Here is a 25,754-nt window from a genome sequence, read left to right on the forward strand (position 1 = left end):
ATAATAGGTTACTGGGGTTAATTCAGGTACTTCTTTCCTTGGAATAGCTTGAGAATAAAATAACAAACATAGGAACTAAAATGGTGTAGATAAAAATAATTCTGGAAGCAGTGGGGATACATTAGGTGCTTTTGATAGCTCACCACCCTTCAACCTGAAAATAGCCTAATTGGAAGCCTGATGAAGGTAATAAATGAGAATTGTTAAATATAAGCTAACAGTTCAAAAACATTAGGTTTTTTTTCCCTTCTCTTTTCTTGCGGTACGCGGGCCTCTCACTGTTGTGGCCTCTCCCGCTGCAGAGCACAGGCTCCGGACAGGCAGGCTCAGCGGCCATGGCTCACGGGCCCAGCCGCTCCGTGGCATGTGGGATCCTCCCGGACCGGGGCACGAACCCGTGTCCCCTGCATTGGCAGGCGGACTCTCAACCACTGCGCCACCAGGGAAGCCCAAAACATTAGCTTTTTAAAATTAGGTAAGTAGATGAGAAAACACAGTTTGGATTTTAGACTTGCAGCAAAGTTTCATGAGCGTAATTTGTTTCCTTCATTAGCTCAGTCACATTCACCTAAAAATGGATCTGTAAAGTAGAAAATGACCCTTGAAAGGTCTGAGCCTGCACTATCCAACCCCATAGCCACTAGCTACATGTGGCTATTTAAACTTAATGAAAATTAAATGCAATTTAAAATTTAGTTCTTATTTGTACTAGCCACATTTCAAGTGCTCCATTGCTACATGTGGCTAGTGGCTACCATATTGGACAGTGCAGATATAAACCAATTCCATTTTTATAGAATGTGCTAGCAGATGAACCAATTGTATGCTCACATTTATATTCATGTTGAATACTTTAAAGAGGTTAAGTTTAGTATTTTAAAAAACATTACTTATTAGAGATATTATTGTTTGGATGATAATTATTTAAACTTAAAAATATTTCTATTAAAATGAAGGATTGGGTTTCCCTGGTGGCGCAGTGGTTGAGAGTCCGCCTGCCGATGCAGGGAACACGGGTTCGTGCCCTGGCCCGGGAAGACCCCACATGCCGCGGAGCGGCTGGGTCCGTGAGCCATGGCCACTGAGCCTGCGCGTCCGGAGCCTGTGCTCCGCAATGGGAGAGGCCACAACAGTGAGAGGCCCATGTACCGCAAAAAAAAAAAAAAAAAAGAAGGATTAAGCAAGAGTTATTAACTTAAAATACAGACAGGAAGGCATGTAATCAATACTAAGTAAATGAGAATCAAATTTGAAAACTTAATTTTAAGAATAATCAATTAGCACATTCTGTAGTATAAGGAAGTTAGTATGTTGGATAACATATAAACAAAATTGAAATGAAGACTTGCAGCAAAAATAAATAAATAAATTAAAAGAATTGAAGGAAAATGACAAAGGATGAAGTCTAGCAGAGGTTATTAGTACAAACCTCAGGGGAAAACAGTGATAGGAATTTGTAAATAAAATCAGCAAAGAAGGAAAAAGAAAGGCCCATAGATACATCTAAAGCTTTGGGGAAGAAAACATGAAGAAATTTAAAGAGAAAGAGCAAAGCTAGGGAAGTATCTGCAAAAACTATGACGAGAGGACTTTTAATGTGGAGCACTTATACCAGTGGAGCGGAAAACCCAGACTCTTATAGGAATATGGGCAAAGGATAAGAAAAGAATTTGCAGAAGAGGAAATAAAACTTGAACACATGGGGAAATACTTTGTTAATGATCAAAGGAAGAAATTAAACCAAAATGAGATTTGATGGAACATTTATCAAAGTAGCAAAGAGAGGGAAAGATGGAAAGAATGAGATATGATATGATCAAAGCAAGGGAGAGTGCAGAAAATCGGCCACTTTCCCATGGTTGTCAGAATGTCAATTGTGGTAACTCCTTTGGAAAGCCATCTAGTGAAATGTATCAAGAAAATGTGCACACCCTGGGACCACTGATTCCACTTCTGGCTCTGATCCTAAGGAAGGAATCCAGAAGATGTATAATGTTTTCTGTACAAAAGTTGGCAGTGCCCTGTTGAAAATAGCAAGACATGGTGAAATCATAGCACAACAGCTGGACAGAATATTCTGTAGTAAAAATTATGCTATGAAGAGTTTTTACTCTTTATTTTAAAGTGACCTATATAATATCTGAACACAAATTCAAGTTTATAAAAAATCCAAAAATACAGAAAGTAGGAGGCCTCCTTTACCTCTTCCCTCAGTCCCGTTCACCTCTCCCAGGGCTGGGAGGTAACTTTCAGTCACTTTCCCATCTATCTATCTACTTTTCCATCTGAAATCACATTATGTAGAGTGTACATTATACTCTGTGGGATTTTGCTTTAAACACAAATGAGATCATGTATAAATATAATTTTACATCTTGCCTTTTCCATTTAAAACTTTGAGCCTCTTCCCTTTTAGTACAGAGAGACCTCCCTCACTTTTTTTAGCTGCTGCATAGTGGTTCCCTTGTTGTCAAAGGCTTCTTTTTAAACCCTTCTCCTTTTGATGAGTATTTACGCTGCTTTCAATATTCTATTAAAACCAGTGCCCTAACAAGGACCCCCTCTGTGCTCCTTTGTGCTCATGTACCAATATTGCTCTAGGGTCCACAGCTAGAAGTGAAATCACTGGTTTCCAATGGTAAGTGCATTTTAGAATTATGGTAAATACTGCAACAGTATCCATGAGGCCCCATTTCTCCATACTGTCAGTCACACTGAATATTATCAAAGCTTTAACATTTCTACCAGTCTGATAGGTGAATATTATACTTAATTGTTTTAATGAAACTGAATTGTTTGTACTTGGCTGTATATTAATCCTTGATTTTATGTTGAAAACCAACGATCTTTTGCCTTTTAAAACTCTTTAATGGTACTTTTGCCATAAAGTTTAAAGTTTTTTGTGTGTGTGTGATCAAATTTATCAGCCTTTTGCTATGGCTCTGACTTGACATCCTGTTTATAATGGCTGTCATTCCCCAGGGTTTATAAAAATATTCATGCACATTTTCTTGTAATATTTTCACAATTTATTTTTTCCTACTAGCTCACAATCCATCTACAAGTTATATTGCCATATGTGAGCAAAAGCTTAAATTATAAAACCAGGTGGAAAAACAAAACAAAAAAAACATGCATAGAAAATTTTTAAAAAAATACCAAAACAATACCAGTAGTTGTCTTTTGGTAGGGAGATTAGATTAGATGTGTTGTTTTTCCTTTGACTCATTTTTACGTTTCAGATTTTAGATAATATTGGTTATATTTATAAGACATGGTGGCCTTTTATGTTCTTTTTCTGCCCAGGACAGTAACCATCCTTCTTCCCTTTAACCATGTGGTTTGGTGAAGGCTGCCAATCACAGCACTCCACCCTTGGCCACAGACACGGACTCATAACCCAGAGGGCCACCCAGGGTCCTTTGCAGGGATTTCCTTAACTACTGCAGGCAGCAAAGAACTCCTCTCCTCCTGGTCACAAGGCTGATAGGTGTATGGCCAGAGCTGCCTATGACTTGGGTCTAGTCGACCAGATAACGAAACAAGTCACACAGACACACACACACACAGACACACACACACACACAGAAAGATAGAGGACCACACATCACATAAGCCCCGAATCTAATTTTCCCCAAACTGAGGCCCATCTGTGGTTGAGTTATCCAAACTGATAAACCCCTTCCCTCCTTTTTATTTTGGGTGAGTGGGGATTTCGGTTACTTGTACCAGAAGGATCTTAGATGAAAAAAAGCGATAGGAAAAGAAAGATGAGAGCAAAACTGCAGAGATATGAAAATACCATTAGTAGGAAGTAAATATACATCTTGGGTGGAGGCAATCCTCAGTTTCTAGAAAGAGATGTTAATACAAATAATACAAAATAGCAACTACTTGGTTTGTAGTCATTAGGGCAACTTATCACCAAAGAGATAACTAGTAAAATAAGATGGTAGCAAGTGTTTGCACAGTTTCAAAATTTTGCATTCCCAGCAAAGCAGCGAGGGCCAATGAAATTAAGGGTGAGGTTGATAGGAACAGAGACGGCAGTCCTAAAATACAGCATGTCACATTGGGTTAGAGGGGATGTCTATATGAGATCCTACATACATTTGTAGGTATACATGTTAGACTCCATTCGTGGATTTTAATAATGGGCATTTGGCTTAATCTCAAACTTAAATCATACTCCGGGTCCATATCTTACATAATGGATCGCGAAAGCTGAAAGACCTTAAAGACTACAACTCGTTAATCTTACAGTGGTGAACCCTGCCAAGATTAGGGGACTTAACTATTCATATGGCAAGTAATCCTCAGATCTGGATTCAAACTCACGTCTCTGGGATCCCAGTCCAGTGTTCTTTCCATTGCCTTTCAAGTGCCAATATGAGATGACTAAAATGATCAGGAAACAAACAAAATCACTCTCTCGTCTACACACACACACACACACACACACACACACACACACACTCCACACCACCTCAAAATAGCAAATGTGTCACATAAAAAAGAAAGTAATTCTATCAGTTTTATGCTCACTAAAAAAAATAATAAATTGAAAAAACAATCCAAGTCTCTGGGAGCTATTTTAAAGAACTGTGTAGAAAGTACATTGTATTGTTAAAGAGGGTTTGAGTTAATTGCTCATGGAAGAAACATTTATCTGGGTGGAGGTTTATGCTTGACTTACACAGGCTTTCAGCCTGAAGGGTGTAATAGCTGAATGATTCTCTAAACCTTAATCTATTTTTCATACGGTGCGATGACAGTCATCATCTGAAATCATTTTTACGTTTCCCAGAAGTGTGGAAAAGCTAACTTAATCTTACTTTTATAACTTGTTTAAAGGGCACCTTTTTACTTTTAGTTTTAAAATAATTTTTGAAAGGAGCTGCCACTCTCAAGGAATCCATCTATTTAAGGTTCTCAAGGACATAAATGAGCTCTTGTGGAAGGGTAGACATTTGTTATATTTCTGCCGCGGTTATGGTTATCCTTGATGATTTGGGGAGTGTGATTATTCTTTTTCTGACTCTCGAATTTTTTTTTTTTTTTTTTGCGGTACGCGGGCCTCTCACTGTTGTGGCCTCTCCCGTTGCGGAGCATAGGCTCCGGACGCGCAGGCTCAGCGGCCACGGCTCACGGGCCCAGCCGCTCCGCGGCATGTGGGATCTTCCCGGACCAGGGCACGAACCCGTGTCCCCTGCATCGGCAGGCGGACTCTCAACCACTGCGCCACCAGGGAAGCCCCTCAACCAACTTTTACATTATGATCCGTACTGTTCGTAGGTTTGTTTTAATATATTTATTTATATTAAATATAATATGAAATATATATTCGAGAAATACATAATAAATTTTAATAAATATAATTATAGATCATTATCAATAAATATAATAAATTACAAATAAGAAATTAAATAAATATTAAATATAAATATTTACTTCTTTATATTAAACTTCCAGCACTCTCTACCCCTCTTGTGCTTTATTTTCCTCTATAGCACTTATGGCATCTATGAAATCATAGAGTTCACTTATGTTCTTTGGTGGTGTCTACTCTCCTCCCAGTGAGGGTTATTTTGTTCACTGCTGCACACCAGTGCCAAGAACAATGCGTGGCATTTAGCAGGGCTCAATAAATACATATTGAATGAATTGGTGGCGTGTTGTAAATGATGTTAAACCAGATTCTCTGGAAGACGTGCCTTCTGTGTCCCATGACTTAGAGGCACACCTCATCCTCAGTGACAATTGTTCCCAGTACTAGAAGTAAAAACATGTTACGTTTGGAGAACAGAGGAGAGGGAAGCAACACTGGCTCCTCCCCACGTGCCTGGCATCACGAGATATTTCTTGATTTCTGAGCCATGAGTTCCATAAGCAGTGCTCCACGAGCCCATGTAATGACATATTTCTTGATTCCTGATGAATCAGGTAATTTGAGTTTATTTCTCGCTATACGTGCTCTGATTTCATGAGGTTGGTCTGCAGTGGCCTGAATTTGCCTGGATAATACTGGTCTCCCTGCCCATCTAGATCCTTCTCTTCTCTCAAAGCCCAGCTTGCACCAAACCTCTTTTGTGACATTAGCCTTAACTTAGTGGTCCCAATATCAAGGTCAGTCTTTTTCTCCTGCTCAGAGGGCAGCATCTTGGGCCCAGTGAAGCCAGGGAATGGATGTGTGTGGGCTCCACTGAGGTGGCCTGAGAGAAAGAACAAGTTGATTTCAAAGTACACGTAGCAATTTTGAAAGAAAGTACAATGGTGTAAATTAGTACCTCCTCCACTAAACCACAAACACCAATCAGGAACTCATTTTACTCCTCTGTCTTTCCTCTCAGTTTTCAGGAAAACACTTACTTTCCATCATCTATGACAGTTTTAGACATAAAAAGCTTACCTTTGGCCTGCCCATAGCCCCTTGATAAGATGTAGTCAGGCTTTAAATGCAGGTTCTTGTAGTCACTGACAGTTCTGAGCTCGCTAAAAGACAGCTACCTTGTTATTCTTTGACAGCACCCCAAAATACCTTGTTTATACACCACCATCAATACATTTAATGTAACAAGCCCTTATATAGATCTTCCTTGTGCCAGGCACTCTTCTAAGATGATTACACATATTAACTCATTATCCTACAAAACAACTTTACTATTAGGAAGGTTCTACTATTATCCCCATTTTACAGATGAGGAAACTGAGGCACAGAGAGGGTGAGTAAAGCCATATAGCTGGTAAATCCAGAACTGGGATTCAGACCCAGGTACTCTGGCTCCTGAGACCACGTGTTTAACCATTAGTCCACTTGTCTCACCTTTGTTCTTCTCCACCAGCCTCCCTGTACCTATCAGCCAACCCGTTGCCACTGATCTTTTCTTTGCGGTACACGGGCCTCTCACTGTTGTGGCCTCTCCCGTCGCGGAGCAACAGGCTCCGGATGCGCAGGCTCAGCGGCCATGGCTCATGGGCCCAGCCGCTCCGCGGCACGTGGGATCTTCCCGGAGCGGGGCACGAACCCGTGTCCCCTGCATCGGCAGGCGGACTCTCAACCACTGCGCCACCAGGGAAGCCCCTTTGCCTCTGATCTTTATTCTTCCTGGTCAGAGAAAGACCCTGCGGCCTTTTTCTAAAATCATCCCTCAAATGGACCAAGGTAAATTTCTTGCAATTGAAATCATTTCAGTGACCTTCATTCTTCACAAACACTCACCGATGCTGATTAGTTTACTTCTTGGCTGACCCCTGCTTTTCCATGCTTTGATCAAACACAACCATCTCTTAAAATGCTCAGACCATTTTCTTTTCTCTCTCTGCATTCTCCAATGAAATGTTGGCAAATGGAAAGTTCAACCGGAAAATGCCTTGATCTGAATGAAGTTTGGGGAAGATGAATCCAGTGCTGATGGTTGGAGGGGGTCAGGGCAGGGTGTGTTATTGAGAAACTGGGTGTAGAAAGCTTGTTAGATAGAAACTTTAACTTTTGTGGTCATGAAATTCTGTAGGAGCTTTGGGAATGGAAAGGAAGGGGTGGATTCAAGAGGCATTTCAGAAAGAACAATGGATTGGACTTGTGGGCAACTGCCTCTAGGAATAAGGTGGAGAAGGGAGTGAACATGATACCGCTATTTTGGGCCTGAATGATTATAATGAGAGTGTCGTTACTTGAAATAGGTCTATCAGGAAGCTACTCTGATTCAGGAAGAAGAAAAAGTTCATTTTAGAATTTTTGTCATCATCCCACTGGAAATGTTCAACAGTTGGAAGACACCATAAGTGAGCATTTAATGAGCTGCCTTCAAGTGTCTAACAGGGCACATGATGTTAAATCTCTTACAGTAATTACCATGAAGGGGAGCTGAGGGTGAGGTCACCTTTTACACTGGCCTCATGGAGGCACTTGCCAGAGTGTGTGGTGAGTGAGATCCTCTCCAGCTCTCAGCTACAGAGGTGGAATTTGGCTTATGATTTGAATGTAAAGGACACGGCTTACCATACAGCCTAACCCCAAACAGTAGCAAATGACTTTTCTTTGTCACACCTAAAAATCCTTAGAAAGTGACAGTGCCATTAGTTATGTGGCAAACTGGTTCTGTGTTTGATCTTACTTCGTATTAATTTTTACAATAACAAACTCAAGTGATCTTGAGCCCTCGCCCCGGTTTGTTTCTCCAAAGGCCCGGACAGTGCCAGCAGTCTACACATTGAATGGTGAGAACCGAAGGCTTCTTGAAATTTAGCCTTATAATCAGGCACTCAAGGTAAAAATGCAGAAATAAAAGCTGCAAGTCTTAGCATAGCGCCAAAAGAGCTCAATAGGAAGGGCCTAGAATGGTGTGTTCAAGGAGACGGAGAGATTGGCGGGCAATGTCCTGAAACAGTACCTCAACAATCCAAAGGAGTCTGATGATTCAGGTTAGGAATTAACGCCAAATCTCGGGTTGGTACACCCTCCCCGATTTCATATAAGCTCAAGAGTAGTCGCCTTGCCCGGCAGAGACCATTAAATGACTTGCGGCAAATCTCTTCCTTCAAAAGTCTGACTTTGACCGCCAACCTTACTTCCAGCCAAGTCGATCCTCCTCCCTCCAAAGGGGATAAGCGGCCACGGGTTAGCGTGGGCCCTCGCGGCTGGGCCGACTGTTCGGAAGCACCCGATTTTCGGAGGCTGTGGGACGGAAAAATAAATCCAGTCCGGGTTTTGTCTGCGCGGGGCGACCGGAGGGCTGCGAGGAATGGCTCGAGAAGAGGGGGGCGGTAGTGGAAAATACACAACACAAACAGCTCGCGCCGGGGCACGGCAGCTGCAGGCCCGGAGCGCGCGGGCCCGGTAGCCGGCCGCATGGAGCGAAGCGCGGCCCGCGGCTCCGGGGCGGCGGCGGCGGCGAAGGCGGCAGCGCGCCGCTCGCTCACACCCACCCCCGCCCGCGGCCGCCGCGCCGCCCCGCCGTAGCCGCCGGCCGCCGGCGTCCCCACGGGCCGGTCCAGCGAAGGCGGCGCCCGCGCCTCTGCAGCCAGTGGCAGCCGGCGGCCCGGGGAGGCGGCCCCCGCAGCCCCCCGCAGCCCCGCGCCCCGGGCGCCTGCGACCACAGCGGCCGCCCGGGGAGGAAGAGGAGGAGGAGGAGGAGGACGAGGGGGAAGGTGACAAACTCCGGCTCGGCGCGGCGGCAAGCAGCCCGCGGTCAGGCATGCAGGCGCGGCGTCTAGCCAAGCGCTCCAGCCTGGGCAGCCGCCGGGGGAACGCCGCGCTGCAGCCGCCAGGCCCCGCGCCCGCCCGGGAAGGCGCGCTGCCCGGGCTCCCGCTTCCCGCCCCGGCCCCGGCCCCGGCGCCGGCCCCAGCCCCGGTCCCGGAGAGCTGGAGGCCGCCACTGCCGCCGCCGCGCAGCGCCGGGACCGGCCCCCCTCGGGCCGCCGGGGCCGCCGCCGCCGCCTCGTCTCCGGTGCTGCTGCTTCTGGGGGAGGAAGACGAGGACGAAGAGGGCGGGAGCAGGCGGCGGAGGGGGCTCGGGCGGGTGCAGCCGAAGCCCCGAGGGGGCGCGGAGGAGGAGGATGACGACGAGGAAGACGAGGACGAGGAGGTGGTCGTCGAGGTGGTGGACGGCGACGACGACGACGAGGACGGCGAGGAGCGCTTCGTGGCCCTCGGCCCCGGCCGCCAGCTCCCCAAGGGCCCGGGCCGGGGAGCATTGAAGGTGTGTGCGGGTTGCGGGGACTAGCGCGCGCGGGACCCTCCTGCGCGGTGAGGGGACGGGCCCGGGGGCCCGGTGCGGAGCGGGTTGAGGCCGGTACCGGGGACCGCAGAGGCCGGGCCGGGAGGGGTGTGTCCGGCGGCTCGGGTGGCCGCGCGGGCAGAGCCAGGGGGCTGATGAGCTCACCGCTCGGGCCCCAGCACCTTCACCGGGCGGCCGCTCCCTCTTTCCTCCAAGGCCGAGGCCGGCGTGCTGTCTGATGTGGGTGCGGGCAAAGGACGCTTCTCCCGAGCGAGGCGGGGAACTTGGCGATGGGACGAGGTAGGCGCCGGTCTGCGCCCGGTGGGGACGGGCGAGGTAGGGAGGCAGTGAGGTTGTAGTCCTTCCCGAGGAAGCACGAGTGGCCCCCTTCCCCTTATTCTGAGGACTAGTCAAGCTCATAGGAACTAGCAAACAGCTTGTCTTCTCAATCTCTCAACCCCTCCTGCCTCCAAGAACAATTGTGGATGAGTTTCCGTCAAAAGCGCCTGTGAGGGAACCGGTAAACCCAGAAGAGCAAAAAACCAAGTCCCGGTGTATACATGCATTTTGCTGGCAGCTTTTGGCAATGCCGCCCCGCCCACCCCGTACCCGCGGCTTAAAACTCGACATTGTTTGGCATTGGGGTTTTTTTCCCCTCCTCAACATAGCAAATGGGAAAAAAAAATAGGAAACCAGAGAAAGTGGGGGGGAATTTGCCATTTAAAATAGACGTGAGTTTCTGCGAGAATTCAAGCAAAGGCCCTTGTGTACTGAAGCACCGAGAGATCTTTCCGTTTGTATATCTTCAGGAGATAAGGGCTTTATTATTACACAACTGACTGGCTGGGCTTTCAGGCATGTGATTGGCCAACGCAAACCACGTTGAGGTTCTTGCACAGTGTATGTTGCTAAGAAGTTTTGAGGGCAGCAAGTGGGAAGCAATGGAGAGAGTGATTTTTCTGAAGAGTGGTGCTTAAAATCAACTGGATAAAACTATTGATCGGAGTTTTCAGAAGATATTGGTATTTCAGGAAGAAAAACACATAAACAAATGAGCTTACTAGTTAGAGACTATGAAAAAAAAATCTTCAGGGGCTTGCAGAAAAAAGTCAGCTCCTCAAAGCATGAAATTGCAGTTCCAAAGAAATATTAAACGTCAGCATTTAGAATAGCCCCAGAGTAGACATGGGCACAGACTTCTTTCCTAGACCACCCTGGAAATACCAACTCTGGGAGTGAGAAATTTTCAGCAAGTAGTCGTTTGGGATGATAGTTTTTGACAGTTGCTTGTTGGAATTCAGACCATGACCACCATCATTACCGTGGTCTAATAAAAAGCCTGCATCGTATGGCTACAGGATATAGCTGGGTTTGGAATTAAATCACATGACATCAGTGACATTAAGGAACAAAAGTAGGACTTCTTAGCATTTTTGTCCAGAAATACTGAAAAGATGTCTTGTGGTTTGGACGGTGGTTGCACAGCTTGTGATAGAAAAGTTGATTATAATTTATGGTCCGTGCTCAAAGCAAACTCAATGTAGAAAAAAAAATCAAATATATAAGAATAAAAGAACTAGGGTGTGATCATTCACACTATCAGAAAAGATTTTTCACATCTCCGAGCAAATTTCTGCTTAATTCTTTCAAAAGGGGCTTCATTTTATACTGTTGTTGTTTGCCCACAACTTTTCAGGAATTTATATATTGAGTAGCTTGAGGTATAATTTTTATAATCTTTTCCTGCTTTAAAGCCATCTTGACACTGCATCTGAAGAGGTTTTTCTGATGAATAAAATAGTATCATCTTATTCGAATGCATAGATGAATGTCAATATCTTATATATATTTAGGCATTCATTTATTCGCATATTTATCGAGCACCTAATATGTGTCAAGGACTATTCTAGAACACAGCAGTAAGCACCTTCCAGATGCCCACATCCAGCAAGAGAAGCTGGAAGCAGAGCAAGAAGCAACCAAACAGACAAATAAATAAGCATGGTGCTTGAGATTGTGATGCATGCCATGAGGGAAATAATGATACCTCAGTGTCTAGGAGGAAGGAGACAGCTTGTAGGGAGAAGGCCTCTCTGAGGAGGGGACATTTGATCTGAGATTTGAGACATGCAACTTGGGAAGATCCTTCCGGAATAACAGTTGCAAAAGTCTTGAGGTGGGAAGGAGAAGAGGATGAGTATGGCTGGATCTTGCTGGAGATATGTCAGGGAGGCAGGTAAAGGCCAGCGACGTAGAGCCTGGTGGACCTTTTTAAAGTAGAGTAAGAAGTCTTTGGAATGTTTTAAACATGCAAAATGTTTTGTATTTTTAATAAGGTCACGCTGTGTGGAGTATAGAGGACAGCAGGGAGGAGCAGGGGTCCAGTTCGATGGCGATCGTTGAAGTCCACGTGAGAGGCGAGGGCACTTTGGACTAGGAGTGGTGTTAGAGAGGAGGGAACAAATTCAGGATCGATCGTGAAGATCCACCTGCAATAACTTGCTGATGGATTATGTGGCGGGGCGGGAGGGTGACAGAAAGAAGGGAATGCAGGATGAGGCCCCAGCGTAAAGGTTGGCCAAATGTGCCATTTGCTGAGATTGGGCAAACTGGGAGAACAACAGGTTTTTGCGAAGAGAAAAATCAAGTCTTCTCTTTGGGGCCTGTTAAGTCCGAGATGACGCTTAGACACCGGCATGGAAACTTCAAGTAGGCGGATGGCTGTAAGGTGTGGAGCTGAGGGGAGAGGCCACGGCTAGAGAGAGAAATTTGGGAGATGTGTTGATGTCATTTAAAGCTGGGGATGAGAAGGAGAGTACAGCAGGCCAGAGGAGAGTACAGCCTTGGGCCGGACTCTGGGGCACAGCACTGTTTAAGTTTGGGTGTGGGAGGAGAAGCCAGCAAAGACGATTGAGAAGCAGCAGCTAAACATGTCAAAGGAAAACTAGAAAATGGAAAGTCCATTTAGTTCCAGAAGTAGGGAGTAATGAACTGTGTTGAATACCACTGGGATATGCGTAGGATAAGGACAGAGACATGTTCATGTGGATTCGATAATATGGAACGTATGGGTATCCGTAACCAAAGAATGTGAAGTCAGGGATGCGACCCAAGTGGGCTGAGCAGTGAGTAGAGGCAAGGACATAGTGAAAAACTCTCTTGTTGGAAAGGAGAACAGAGAGAAGGGGGAGAGAGCATATGGTTTAGATTGTTTTGAAGATAGGATACTGTAGACTCTAATGTGACTACAGCATGTTGGGAATGATCTGTTGTGTGTGTAGGAAGTGTATTTGTTTTCTGTCGCTGTGTAACAAAGCACCACAAACCTCTTGGCTCACAACCATCCTCCCGGTATCTGTGGGTTAGGAGTCGGGGCCAGGCTTGGCTGGGTCTGCTGATGAGTCTCACAGGGCTGCAGTCAAAATGTTGGGTGGGCTGTGGTCTCTTTGGGAGGCTTGACTGGGGAAGAATTCACTTCTCAGCTCCCTCAGGTTGTTAGCAGAATTCATTCCCTTGCATCTGTTAGGTGTGAGGATCCAGCTTCTTGCTGCCTGTTACCTGTAGGCTGCCCTCAGCTCCTAGAGCCCCTCTCCCCCAGCCACTCTCCCCCACCCCACCTCTACTCCTGCAGTACTTTATTACATGGTTTCCTCAACATGGCCTCTTACTTCATCAAGTCAGCAAGGAGAATCTTAGCCCCTGTCTGCTGGCAAGATGGAGACTCATATAAGGCACTGTAATCACAGGAGCAGTACTCCATCATCTTTGCCATATTCTATTGGTTAGAAGTGAATCATGGGTTCCACCCACACTTAAGCGGGGGAGATATGCAAGGGCATGAATACCAAGAGGTGAGGGTCGTCAGGGGTTACCGTGGGGAGGAACCGAAGATGCAGAGAAAAGAGGGATAAGTTCAGGAGGAAGGTCCTTAGAAAAGTCATAGGGCAGGGGACCTGGAACCCAAGTATAGGGATTGGTCTTTGACAGAAGCAAAGACCCTTCTTCCATTAGGGAGAAGGTAGAGAAAGTAAATCCAGATGTGGGTAGTTGTATATTGGATGGTGGTCAGAGGAAGTAGTATTCACCTGATGGCTTCTGTTTTCCCCCTGCAGCAGGAGGGAAGGCCATCAGCTGAGAGCAAAAGAGATTTGGGATAAGAGCTAAAGAGATAGTGTTGTGGGAGAGTGGGAGAGCAAATGTACCAGGGAAATCAGATAGAGTTGCTAGACGGTATCAAGGGCCCATCTGATGTTTGTGGTTCTACTTGTACAGTGTAAGCAGTCTGTCTGGGTATGTGATTTTCCCCACCTTCATTCCATTAGCTCAAGCATAGAGTGATAATAACAAACAGAATGCCAGCTAACGTTTATTAAGTTATTTAATTACCATGCTAGTGCAAGTCTAAGTGTACGGTCTCATTTAAACTTCATTACCTATCCCTGAGTCAGGCATTGTTATAGCATCCTCATTTTACTGAAGTGATAAGCAGTTTACTTAAAGATACACAGGTGTGAGGTGGCAGAGCAAGGTTTTGAGCCCTGGGCAGTCTCACTCCAGAGCTAGTACCATGAGGCCTTACACTTCACTGTCTCTTGGAGACAAAGCAGAGAGCTGGATTCAGCAGAGATGCAGTTTAGCCAGGTGGGTGAGCAATGACAAGAGAGAGAACACACTGTTGACGAAGTTGGCACTGCTGTGACTATAACGATGGACTATGGGATCTAAGAAAAGTAAGGACAGGAAGGGGCCATGGGCTGGTAAAAAAGTCAGGGGTCAGTGGATTGGAGAAAACAAAGAGGAATCAATAAAATCATTAAAAGAATGGGAATGAAATGCAGGACAACTTGGGTTCCAAGGTAATGTTAATATGAATGAATATTTGCTGAATACTTATAAGCCAAGAGCTGCACTAAATGCTTTCTATGAAGGAGGATCTATGAGAAATTATGGTTTGGGAATCAATATTCTCCAGCTGAGTATACTGACTTGGATGTGAATTAGCACACCTGAGGCTGTATGGGCACAAGCAGAGCCCTGGTTCACATCCATAGCCTGTGCTTTTAATCTCCCTCTATTTATTTGTGATGTTTATGCCCACTTATATCCAGGAGTATTTGGGAAGGCTGAAGAAATAGAGGAATAGATGCTACTAAGTATCTGAGATGCTTGATTACTGTAATGGCTGCTAATTTGGGCTTTAAATGAGACAAGAAGACAAACTGGGTATTACACAGTTTTCAATTTCTGATCGAGGAAGCTTACATATTTATGGGCAGTGATAAGATTCCACACACCCCCAAAAAACAAAAAAATAGCCTCCTGGGCCCTTGAATGAGGAACACCAGGTAAATAATGTCTCCAACCAGAGCTTAATAATAAAATTTTAAAAAAAATACAAGGACACTGTCAAACGGAGGAAGGATTCTAAAATAAGTTGCTACTCAGTGGGCAAAACAGTAGGGGGCTGAGATAACTAGGCTCAGAGCTGTGCTCTGCGATGCTGTGTATTAGTTATGGACAAGAGCCAGAGAGTCTGAAGGGATTGATAGTGTAGTGTCATAATAAGGTTAGGAGACACCTGGACCTGAAAGACCGCTATTAGTTCTATCAAGAGTACATCTGTTGGAAAACTGGGAAGAAAGTTTGTTTTTTTTTTAATTTTTAAATTTTTAAAACAAATTTAGTTATTTATTTATTTTGGCTGTATTGGGTCTTCGTTGCTGCGCGCGGGCTTTCTCTGGTTGTGGTGAGCAGGGGCTACTCTTCTTTATGGTGCGCGGGCTTCTCATTGCAGTGGCTTCTCTTGTTGCGGAGCGTGGGCTCTAGGCACCCAGGCTTCAGTAGTTGTGGCACATGGGCTCAGTAGCTGTGGCGCACGGGCTTAGTTGCTCCGTGCGGCATGTGAGATCTTCCTGGACCAGGGCTCGAACCCATGTCCCCTGCATTGGCAGGCAGATTCTTAACCACTGCGCCACCAGAGAAGTCCAAGGGAAGAAAGGTGGTTGTTTTTTTTTGCGGTACGCGGGCCTCTCACCGTTGTGGCCTCTCCCGTTGCGGAGCACAGGCTCCGGACGCGCAGGCTCAGCGGCCATGGCTCACGGGCCCATCCGATCCGCGGCATGTGGGATCTTCCCGGGCCGGGGCACGAAGCCGTGTCCCTTGCATCGGCAGGCGGACTCTCAACCACTGTGCCACCAGGGAAGCCCGGAAGAAAGGTTTTTAAGTGAGATAATATATGTCAGAGTGCCCACCTTCAGTGCTTAATAAATATTAACGGAGAGGAATCTGTTTCATGTGTGCCAGCTCTTTGGGGTGGTTAGCACATCTATTAGACTGTCTCTGGGCTATCAGATGGCTTTAAGAAGCCTTTGGCAGGGACCCGTGCAGCAAGCACTGAATTCCAGTTTGCTGATAAGTATGTGTGTTGCAAATGGTCTGCGTTGGCTCGAGGGGAAGGCATGTGCATCTGATACCAGGCAAAGTTGTCATTCACTGAATTGTCGACTGCCAGACTTGGAAGGGAAACAGAGATTATCTGGTAACCTGACACCCCCTTTAGACTGCTCAGGACACCGGGACTAGGGAAGGTGAAATGCCTTGTCTGGCTAGGGCTGCTTAGCCACTTAGGTGGGACCAGGATTAGCACCCTGGTCTGCCCAACCCCAAGTTCTCGCCCTCCTTGCTGGGTTAGTCCTTTGTGCCTGGAATGATCTGCGGTTAGTTCACTGCCTTAGAGTTGTGGTGAGAGAAATCACAGTTTCCTGAAGTCATCTACCACTCACTGCTTATCAACTTCTATTTTCGGAATGCTCTTCCTTCCTAAAGTACCTCAGGGAGAGGTGGTCTCATTTCTGGCTGTGGGAGGTGGGCAGGACCCTCTGTGAATCCTGTCCAGGTCAGTCCCCCTCCCTGTGCAGTTCCCAGGGGACACGTGTGCCCAGAGGATGATAGAGAATGGCAAATGAGCCCCATTTCATCGTGAACCGAGTTCCCTTCATCTCTGGCTTGGTGTGCCTGGTAGACTGGCCTGGAAGACGTAGTTTATACTCAGCCCTTAACTAGGGCCTCTCCTCCACCAGATTTGACTGCTGGTTGGGCCTGCAGTGCCCCGTAGCACAAGGGTTAGAAAAGGAGGAAAAGCGAGAAGTCAACCCTGCCTGGAATCCCCTCACCTGAGCTTAGTGAGGAGGCGCCAGGGAGCTACCGCTGGGATGTCCTTGATCTCTGAGACCCCCCGGAGCCTATTCACTGGTAAATGGGCCCTGGTCACATTACCCTGTCTTCCTGCTCATGGGTGCTCAAAGGGAAGAAGAGTGGGAGCCTCTCCCTGCCCACTGCAGTGTGCGCAGTCAGAACTTCTGGTCTGCACACAACAACCAGTCTTGTACCATGGCTTGATACAATGTCTGCTAAAGCTGAGGAAACTTGACCTTTAATTGTCCTGTCCCATCTCTATGAAGGTAAATGCACGGTTTCCATTAGACTTTCTGAAATATTTGAGAATACTTAGAGACCCTTATAGCCAACCTTCCAGCCTAGTCGAATCTCTGAAATAAGAATGATTTTCTTTGGGTTTGCTCTCCATGTTTCTGGTCATTCCCTCAGGAGATGTTTATTATGGGCCATGGCTTGCCATGTTCCTGATATGCATGTGGGAAACAGCAGTCAATAAGGCCGACTTCCACTTCCGGGGAGCCTACAGCCTGGCAAATTCCTGCCAGATTGTCGATAAAGAAGTTCAAAGCCCCTTTTCCTCTTTATCCCCAAGATGAAGGTTACATCTGCCAAGAGACCTTGCTAGGCTACCACAGTTTGGGATGTAATTTTGATGCATATCCTAAAACATTTGTAGCCAGTCTATATGAAGAAGATTATATGGGCTGGCCAGGAGGTAATTCCTGAATAGCTAGTCAAAGGATGAGTTTAGATCACCAAATCTGGCACATAACTTCAGTTGGTCTCATTTACTGGATGAAGTGGAACGGAATATAACTCTGAGATTCGTGTAGTGGAATTAGAGTGATTCAGTTCTCACACTTCATTGAAGATACTATTTGGAAAACCCAGTGTTATAATTTATACATAGGGGAAATAGGCTTGGCTCTAGAGGTTTGAAGGAGAGTCTGTAGTTTTAGGGTAAGAACTTTGCAGTAACATACAAGAGGGGATTTCATCTTGCAGAAGACCATGGAGCCTTGAGGTGCAAAGAATTAAAAGGATTCTGCCTGTCCATGGCTCCATGAGGACTAAGAGTGTATAGTCTCCATGCTACACGTGGCAATTTCCAGTGACACACTTGCTTTCCTTACGTTCTTGTCATAATGGAAGGCTGAGCGAAAGTAAAGCCTCACTGATGCGAACTAATTGGGGATGGCTGGTCTCTCCTTGTGGTGATGGAAGTGTTCTGTATTTTGCCTGTGGTGGTGGATACACATACCTACATATGATAAAATTGCATAGAACTAAATAATATGCACTTGCACACATACACAAGTGAATACACGTAAAACTGGAAAAATCTGAATAAGGTTGGTAGATTATATCAATGTCAATTTCCTGGTTGTAATATTGTACTATTATTTTGCAAGAGTTACCACTGGAGGAAAAAAAAAAAAGTGCTCCAACATTTTAAATTAAATCCAATTTTTTCAAGGCAATGTGCCTTGAAATATCATTTAATAAAACGTACAGACAGGATAATTTTAGTCCATTAATATGACCTGTGTAGTGGGCTTGTTAGTAAGATGGGAGGGAACATGGTTGAGTCAAAGCAGATGATTCCTCTATCTGGCCCCCTCCCCACTATTTCCTCTGTGAGGTAACAGGCCCTGGGTTCAAATTCTGGCTTCTCCCCTTGCTAGTTGCATGGCCTTATCAAGTAACTTGATGTCTCAGTGCTTTAGTGTTAGCAAAGGAAATTGGTATAATATTGTTCTGTCTTTGCCTATTGTTATTAAATATGGCCCACAGACCTCCTGCAATTAGACATGGATGGCAATTTATCGCCTTTATGGTTCCAGAAAAGAATCCTTTGTAAAACTTCGTTCAAGGCTTCAAAATCCTACAGTTAGTTTGACCGTTACAACCGCCTGCTTGTTCCACACTACCAAGGTATTTCAGAGAGCTGCTTCCTGAAGTGACTTCGTTCATCTGAACTCTGGGGTGTTCCATTGTATCGGTGGTGAGCTTGAATCTTCCCTTTCATCTCAGGAAGCTGTGAGTCATTTATCTACTTGTGCGAAGAGGACAGAAACATTCTCGCTCTCAGGCTCATCAGTCTGTTCAGATCTATAGCTCTTATATTGGAAAAAACCTGGCTAGTAGCCATACAGGTGGGAAAAGGCTTACCACGCACGTTGAATTATGTGTCTATGTGTCGTTGAAGCCTGCGATGGAAATACAGTGATGTCACCTTTCACCTCTAACTTGCATGTGGCTGAGAACCCCTGAGGTGTGAATTCGCCCTTTCCATCCTCCTCTGCACTGGTGTCTACGACCTGTTGTGCTTTTGTTTGGTGAAGAACTCACTGTTCTTTGGGTAGATGGGGATGCAGAGCCCAAAGTATACTTCTAAACTCTTGTAAATACTTGCTTCTACTATTGGAAGATATCTAGATGGAGGAGAAATGGACTCTGGTTAAACAGCATGGGGAAATTCCAGTCAAAAAGAGAGATACAGATTTTTTTTTAAGTTATAAAATGTTTTAAACATAGAGGAAATTGAATGAGTAGTACAACACCCATATACCTATGAAGAAGTTATTGACTATAGATGCCAAGGGCCATTTTGAATTTCTAAGAAGGTGAATATAGATTGTGGCATTCATGTATTTATTGGACTACAGAGACTTTTTTTTTTTTCCTAGAACGTCTTTCCCTTGGGATACATTTTGGGAAATACCAGTTTAAAATTATTTTTCTAAATGGGAAACCCATGGATAAGTGGCTTGTACTTGGGATAACTTACTAAAACTACATGATTAAAGAAATAAATTGTCATACGCACAGAGAAAGGTTAAAATATTGTTAGTGGGTCCAGCAAGCTTTGAAATATTCTTTCTCATAAAGCTGCTAATTTCTTCAGTATCAAGTTTCTAAAAAAAAAAAAAAAAAGGAGTATTTTATGTGGTGAATTTTCACTTGTGTATCCGTGAATACCATTCCTGTGGGTGAAATTTAAAAACCGGTAGCAAACCCTACTTCTCTTGGCAAATCAGGCTCCATGATGGGTCTAGTGGAGGAGATAGGAGGTATGGGAAGTGCTATCATGACAGAATTACAAGGTTCCCAGGGAGCAGAAAAACACACGGTGCTGATACTCAGGCAGGTATATTTAATAATATGTTTTCCACATTCTAGAAGAAAAAAGATTGAAAGTATCACAATTGTTTAAATGAAGAGAATGTATAAATTCAGTAGGAGACTAGGATTGACACATTTTCTGTCAACAACAGTATGACTACTGCAAATAAAGGGGTTAAGCATTTGTGAACACAGTACCTTGTGTAAGGACTCTTTACTAGCTATTGTTCAACATTTATTTCAGTATTACCCAACATTTAATGCATTATAATTTTTAGGGGGCTCTCATAGCTAACTTGGTAATCTTGGAAGGTGGATTTTATTATCTCCATGCTATACATGTGGAAAATAAGTGTTGGAGAAGAATGGAGCAGTTTCTGTGGACAAAAAAATAGAGAGAGAATTTTTTTTTTTTTACCAAATGACATATTTGTCAAACATTTCAGAAAACATTTGGGGCCAACAGATTTAAAAAATAATTGGAATTGTTACCTAAGCAACAATGGAAATTTAAGGAAAGAAGGGCTTTATTTTGCAGTAAATTTTAAATTAAAAGAACATGAAATACAATTTTCGTAGGTTGCCATAATCACTTTCATGTAGCTTATTTATTCTTTGAAAGTCGCTACAAGTGCTTGCTGAAGAACAAACCTCACTAATATGTATCAGTTTGGGTTAGGATCCAAAGTTTAACCTAAAGAACATTTTTTTTTTTAAATGTAAGCTTTTGACAGTGTTTCAGTGAACAAGTTCGTATACTTACAACTCAAAACTAGTTTAACAAAATGTTAGAAAAATAGTAGAAATATTAGCATAAGGATCTTACGACTTACAAAAAAATGAATATGTGGAGAGTATCTGAAGGAAAAATTGTCTTTTTCATCAGATATTACTTGCAATAAAAATTATCTCAGAAAAAGGAGGAAAATGGGCCTCTGAGCCTATGTAAGCATCCACCGCACACTATAGCATCTTAGAGTGGGAAAGAGGAGGTGGACAGTATGGGAGGAGCCACTAGAAGGTTTGAAATGACCCAAGGTAGGGTTTATGGAAAGGGAAGAGGAACTGCCATGCCTGGTGGATGTTTATGAGGTTCTGAAAATGTGCTCTTAGCCATCTGTTGGGTGACAGCAATATTCTTCAGCTCTTTATTCTTATTCTAAAAGAGAGTTCTATTCAAATAGGTCTCTCAACTCTCTGTATTGATTTTGTCACTTGAAATTTTCTTGCAATCTAGCACAGAGGTTATAAGAGAAAATTCTTTTTACTTTAAAAACTATCATAGAAATAATGTAGTTTTCACTGCTTGTGAACTATGGCTATCTTTATGTGTTAAAATTGAGTTATCTCAGAGATCTTCTTTAAATTCAGTGACAAGTTAATGGTTTGATTGTTTAAAAAATTTGCGTGGCAGGTGGTTGCTACTTCATTCAATCCCATGGTTATTTCATTCAACAACTATTCACTGAGCTCCTACTCTTTGTCAGCTCCAAGGACACAGGAGAGAAGAGACGTCGGAAGGGTTCCCGTTCACATTCTAGCTGGAGAGACAGACAGTAAACTTTGCGGACGGTTGTGCGTTGCTAAGCTCGGAACGCATGGAGGAAGAGAAGAGTTGGGTTGGAAAGGGGAATCGAGTTCTGTCTTAACTATGTTAAGTGTGAGATGCCTGTAAGACCCCCATGTGGAGATGTCAGGTAGGCTGGAGGTAGGTGGAGAAGACAGAACTAATGATAAAAATCAGAAGTCATGGGCACATGGACAATATTTAAAGTGATGGGATTGGGTGAGAATACCTACAGCGCAGGTAGAAAGAGAAGGTGCCAAGGACTGGGCCCCGGAACGCTTCAAATGTAATTCTCCATCTCTCTATTTCTCTCTCTCAACACCTTTCTTATGATTTAATTCAGGTAACATACCATATAATGCTCCCTTTTAAAATACACAAGTCAATGTTTTCTAGTACAGTCAAAGAGCTGTACAGCCATCACCACAATCAAATTTTGGAATATTTTGTCACCCCAAAAAGAAACACTGTACCCATTAGCAGTCACTACTCCGTACTGCTTTGTATGCACCTATACTTGTGTTGTTTTACTTTATTTTTCAGTGCCAGTAAGTCTTTATTCATTCATTGTGCTTCTTCAGGAAGAAAAGAAAGCAGGAGGGAGAGAAGGGTTAACATGCGTTAGAAAACAGTAAGAGGAGGGAGAGAAAAGAAAAATCCAGTACAGCAAACTCAACCATTTAATGAATAAACCCCAATGATGGGGTCACCACAGCCCAAGGGAGTCTAGTCTACTGCAGTTCAGGAAAAAGGGGAAAGGAATCAGAGAAAGGACACAGACAGGTCCTCATTTTCCTCCCCCACTCTCTTCCTTCTTGTAAATTCCGGATAAAACTTTGGTTTCTAGCAGTAAACATGGAGTTGAATTACATCCAGTCTACATCCTATTAGATGATCTTGCATTCACTTTGACATCGGATTCTTGCATCAGCAGAGGAGTCCCTGAGTGCATTGGATAGACTTTCTTTCCCTTCTCAGTCTCCCACTCTGAGTTTCTATGGGGAAGCCCCTTGCTATGGGTTGGAAATGAGGGCTAAAGAATTCCTAGTTTATTCAGGTTTTATGCAAGTCTTTTAGGGTTTAGAGTCATCCCGAGAATTAAATATGTATGTGTGTCTTGTTGTTTGTTTTGGCTAAAGGTGGGACAGGAGGCAAGTTTTCAGGACAGCAGAACTTGTCCAAAATAGGAAGTAAGGGAAGGAGAAGGATGAGAAAATGGGCAAGGAAGTCCTGCTTTGTGAAAAGTGGCACTGAGCTTATAGTTCACATCTTCTGGCCTGGTGCAGACTCTTTTGACAAAAATGCTTGGATTATTTTTCTTTCAATACAAAAAGAAATGTGTAAACAAGAAAACCCCAAAACAACATAAGAAAGACCAACATATTATATTTACACAAACTAGATCACATAGCAGTCACCAAACCAGCCACTGGTGATGTCCTACAAAGCTTGGATAAATCCAGAAACTGGAGAGAGCTCGATTTTGGAAGACTGCACCCAGGATGATACACCTCGCCCACTGTTTTCTATTACATTTGCCATATTTCAGCACACAGTGCTCGGCGAGGTAGGTCTGTGCTGCTCTCCCGATTTGTCAGTAGAGTTCTCTTTTCTCCATTAGCTACCCGGGCACTGTTGTTACCCCTGCAGCAGGGGACACTGGCCCTGGAACCACAAAGAAGCTCTTGTTTAGAGGACCATCTGGAAGCCACACAGAAGTACAGAGTTTTGAAAGGTTAAGGATTCTAAATTTTGTTCCAGGCATACATCCCAGGCAGCATGGGAGAGTACAGAAGTTTCATTCTTAAAATCTTGCTTACCTAACACTATCTTGAGATTTTTATACATGCAAGAGTGCGTGTGCTTACACACACACACACACACACACACACACACACACACACACACCCCTACACACACCTTTGTGTAGTGTAGACTTAGCTTAATCCAACGGAAGATAAGATCTCATGTGGAAAGTGAGCCAGTGTCCCAGAATTAAAGGTTTGGTCAGGAATCCTTAAAAAAATAATACACACACACACACACACACACACACACACACACACACACACAGGCCTTACTCTTTGTTTTCACTCAGACCCTTTGGTCAACTCTGACCTGTTTTAACCTCTCTGTGTCACCTTCCTGTTCAGGGCTGATTTACAGTCATCCGGTTGTGAGGTAAGTCAAAGTCGTTCTTTAGAGTAAAGTTATTCCTGCTCTGGAGCCCTGAGATTCCTCCTATACCTGAGAACACAGTGTGCAAATGAGGGCCTCTCAGAATAGTGTATTCAAAAATACAAAGCCAAAAGAGTTATGTTAAGAAAAATAAAGAAAAAGATTTAAGTACACAACAAATGTCATTCCTACATAGCTAGTACTTTGGCATCCTGAGGGGAAGCATGACCCAAGTTAGAGTTATGAGCAAAGAAAATTGTAATAGATCAGAATGGCAGGGGAGTGAACCCTCGTGGCAGCAGGCCTTCAGGTGGTCCCCCAACACCCTTTTTTCTACTATCATAACCCGTGGCTTAGGATAGTTCCTAGAACCCTGTACCAACAGTGGGTCATAGAGGAGACAAGACACGGAAGAACCCTGCCCTACCCCGAGAGAGTCCCTATCACACAAAGTAGTAGCTTCTTGAACCTATTAACCTGGTCTTAACGTTTTATCTTTTTATTGACACTTTAGCATAGGACATAGATCCCTCTTCAAAAGGAAAACAGCTTCCCTATCTAGGCCATTTTCTAGCCTAGAACCTAAAACCTATGATCAGAGATAAAGGAGAATATCTCATAAAGTTAAAAGAGTCAATTTATCAAGAAGACATAAAACCCTAAATATTTATACACCTAATACAGCTTCAAAATATGTGAAGCAAAAGCCTACAGAACCAAAGGGAGAAATAGACAAATCTACAGTTATAGCTGAATATTTTAATTACACTCAATTATTGATGGTTGGTAGCAAGAAAATATAAGAATATAGAATATTTGAACAATATTGTCAGCCAACTTAACCTAATTAACATTTATAGAACACTACACTGAATAATTGAAAAATACTGCTTTTAATTGTATAATAAATATTTACAGAGATATACTGTATACTGGAGGGAAAGCCAAGTCTCAGTAAATTTCAAAGGATTGAATTAAACAGAGTAAATTCTTTAACCACAACGGAATTAAATTTAAAAATCATTTAAAAAGTCACTAGAGGGCTTCCCGGGTGGCGCAGTGGTTGAGAGTCCGCCTGCCGATGCGGGGGACACGGGTTCATGCCCCGGTCCGGGAGGATCCCACATGTCACAGAGCAGCTGGGCCCGTGAGCCATGGCTGCTGAGCCTGCGCGTCCGGAGCCTGTGCTCCGCAACGGGAGAGGCCACAACAGTGAGAGGCCCGCATACCGCAAAAAAAAAAAAAAAAAGGTCACTAGAAAATCTCCAAATATATGAAAGTTGGTCAGTATTCTTCTAAATAATCACTTGGAAGAAAGAAGAAATCACAGTGGTAATTAGAGCTTTAACTGAAAATTAAAATGCATCCTATCAAAGTTTGCAGAAGTTAAATCACAGCTTAGAGGGAAATATATAGCTTTAATTCAGTGATCTAATCTGCCATCCAAAGAAGCTAGAAAAAGGAGAGGAAAGAAATAAAAAAAGGTACGGTGGGAAATCAATGAAATAAGAAATAAAAAACAATAGGGAAAATATATGAAACCAAAAGCTGATTCTTTGAGAAGGTCAAATCCTAGTTATACCGATTTTATAAAGAGAGAAAGCACAAACTGCCAAAATCCAGAATGAAAGAGAGGATGTCTTACAGATCTACAGACTTTAAAAGCTTAATTAGGACATATTACTTTATGTTAGTAGAGGACTTTATGCCAGTATGTTTGACAGCTTGGATGAAATGGGAAAATTCCTTGAAAAACCTAAATTAACAAAACTGACCACCAGAAGTAACAGGATGTTTGAATAACCTACCATCTGTTAAAGAAATGGAATTTATAATTGAGAACCTTTGCACGTGGAAAACTCCAGGCCTGGATGCTTCACTAATGAACTCTATCAAATACTTAAGGAAGACATACGTAATACTAATCTTACAAAACCCTTTACCAAAAAAAAGGAAGATGGTATATTCCCAATAAATTTTATGAGGCCAAC

General features: G+C 43.8%; 1 protein-coding gene across 1 annotated transcript in view; it reads left to right on the plus strand.

Annotated features, from left to right (window-relative positions):
* The first annotated feature begins 9,077 nt into the window (after nt 1-9,077).
* ZNF704 (zinc finger protein 704) overlaps nt 9,078-25,754 on the plus strand; it is a 213,886-nt gene continuing 197,209 nt past the window's right edge. The window contains exon 1 of the mRNA XM_079902202.1: nt 9,078-9,698. Coding sequence (XP_079758328.1) covers nt 9,195-9,698 — 504 coding nt within the window. The 5' untranslated portion in view covers nt 9,078-9,194. The remainder of the gene's footprint in view (nt 9,699-25,754) is intronic.

Source organism: Stenella coeruleoalba (genome assembly GCF_951394435.1).
Source record: "Stenella coeruleoalba genome assembly, chromosome: 17".
Classification (NCBI taxonomy): Eukaryota; Metazoa; Chordata; class Mammalia; order Artiodactyla; family Delphinidae; genus Stenella; species Stenella coeruleoalba.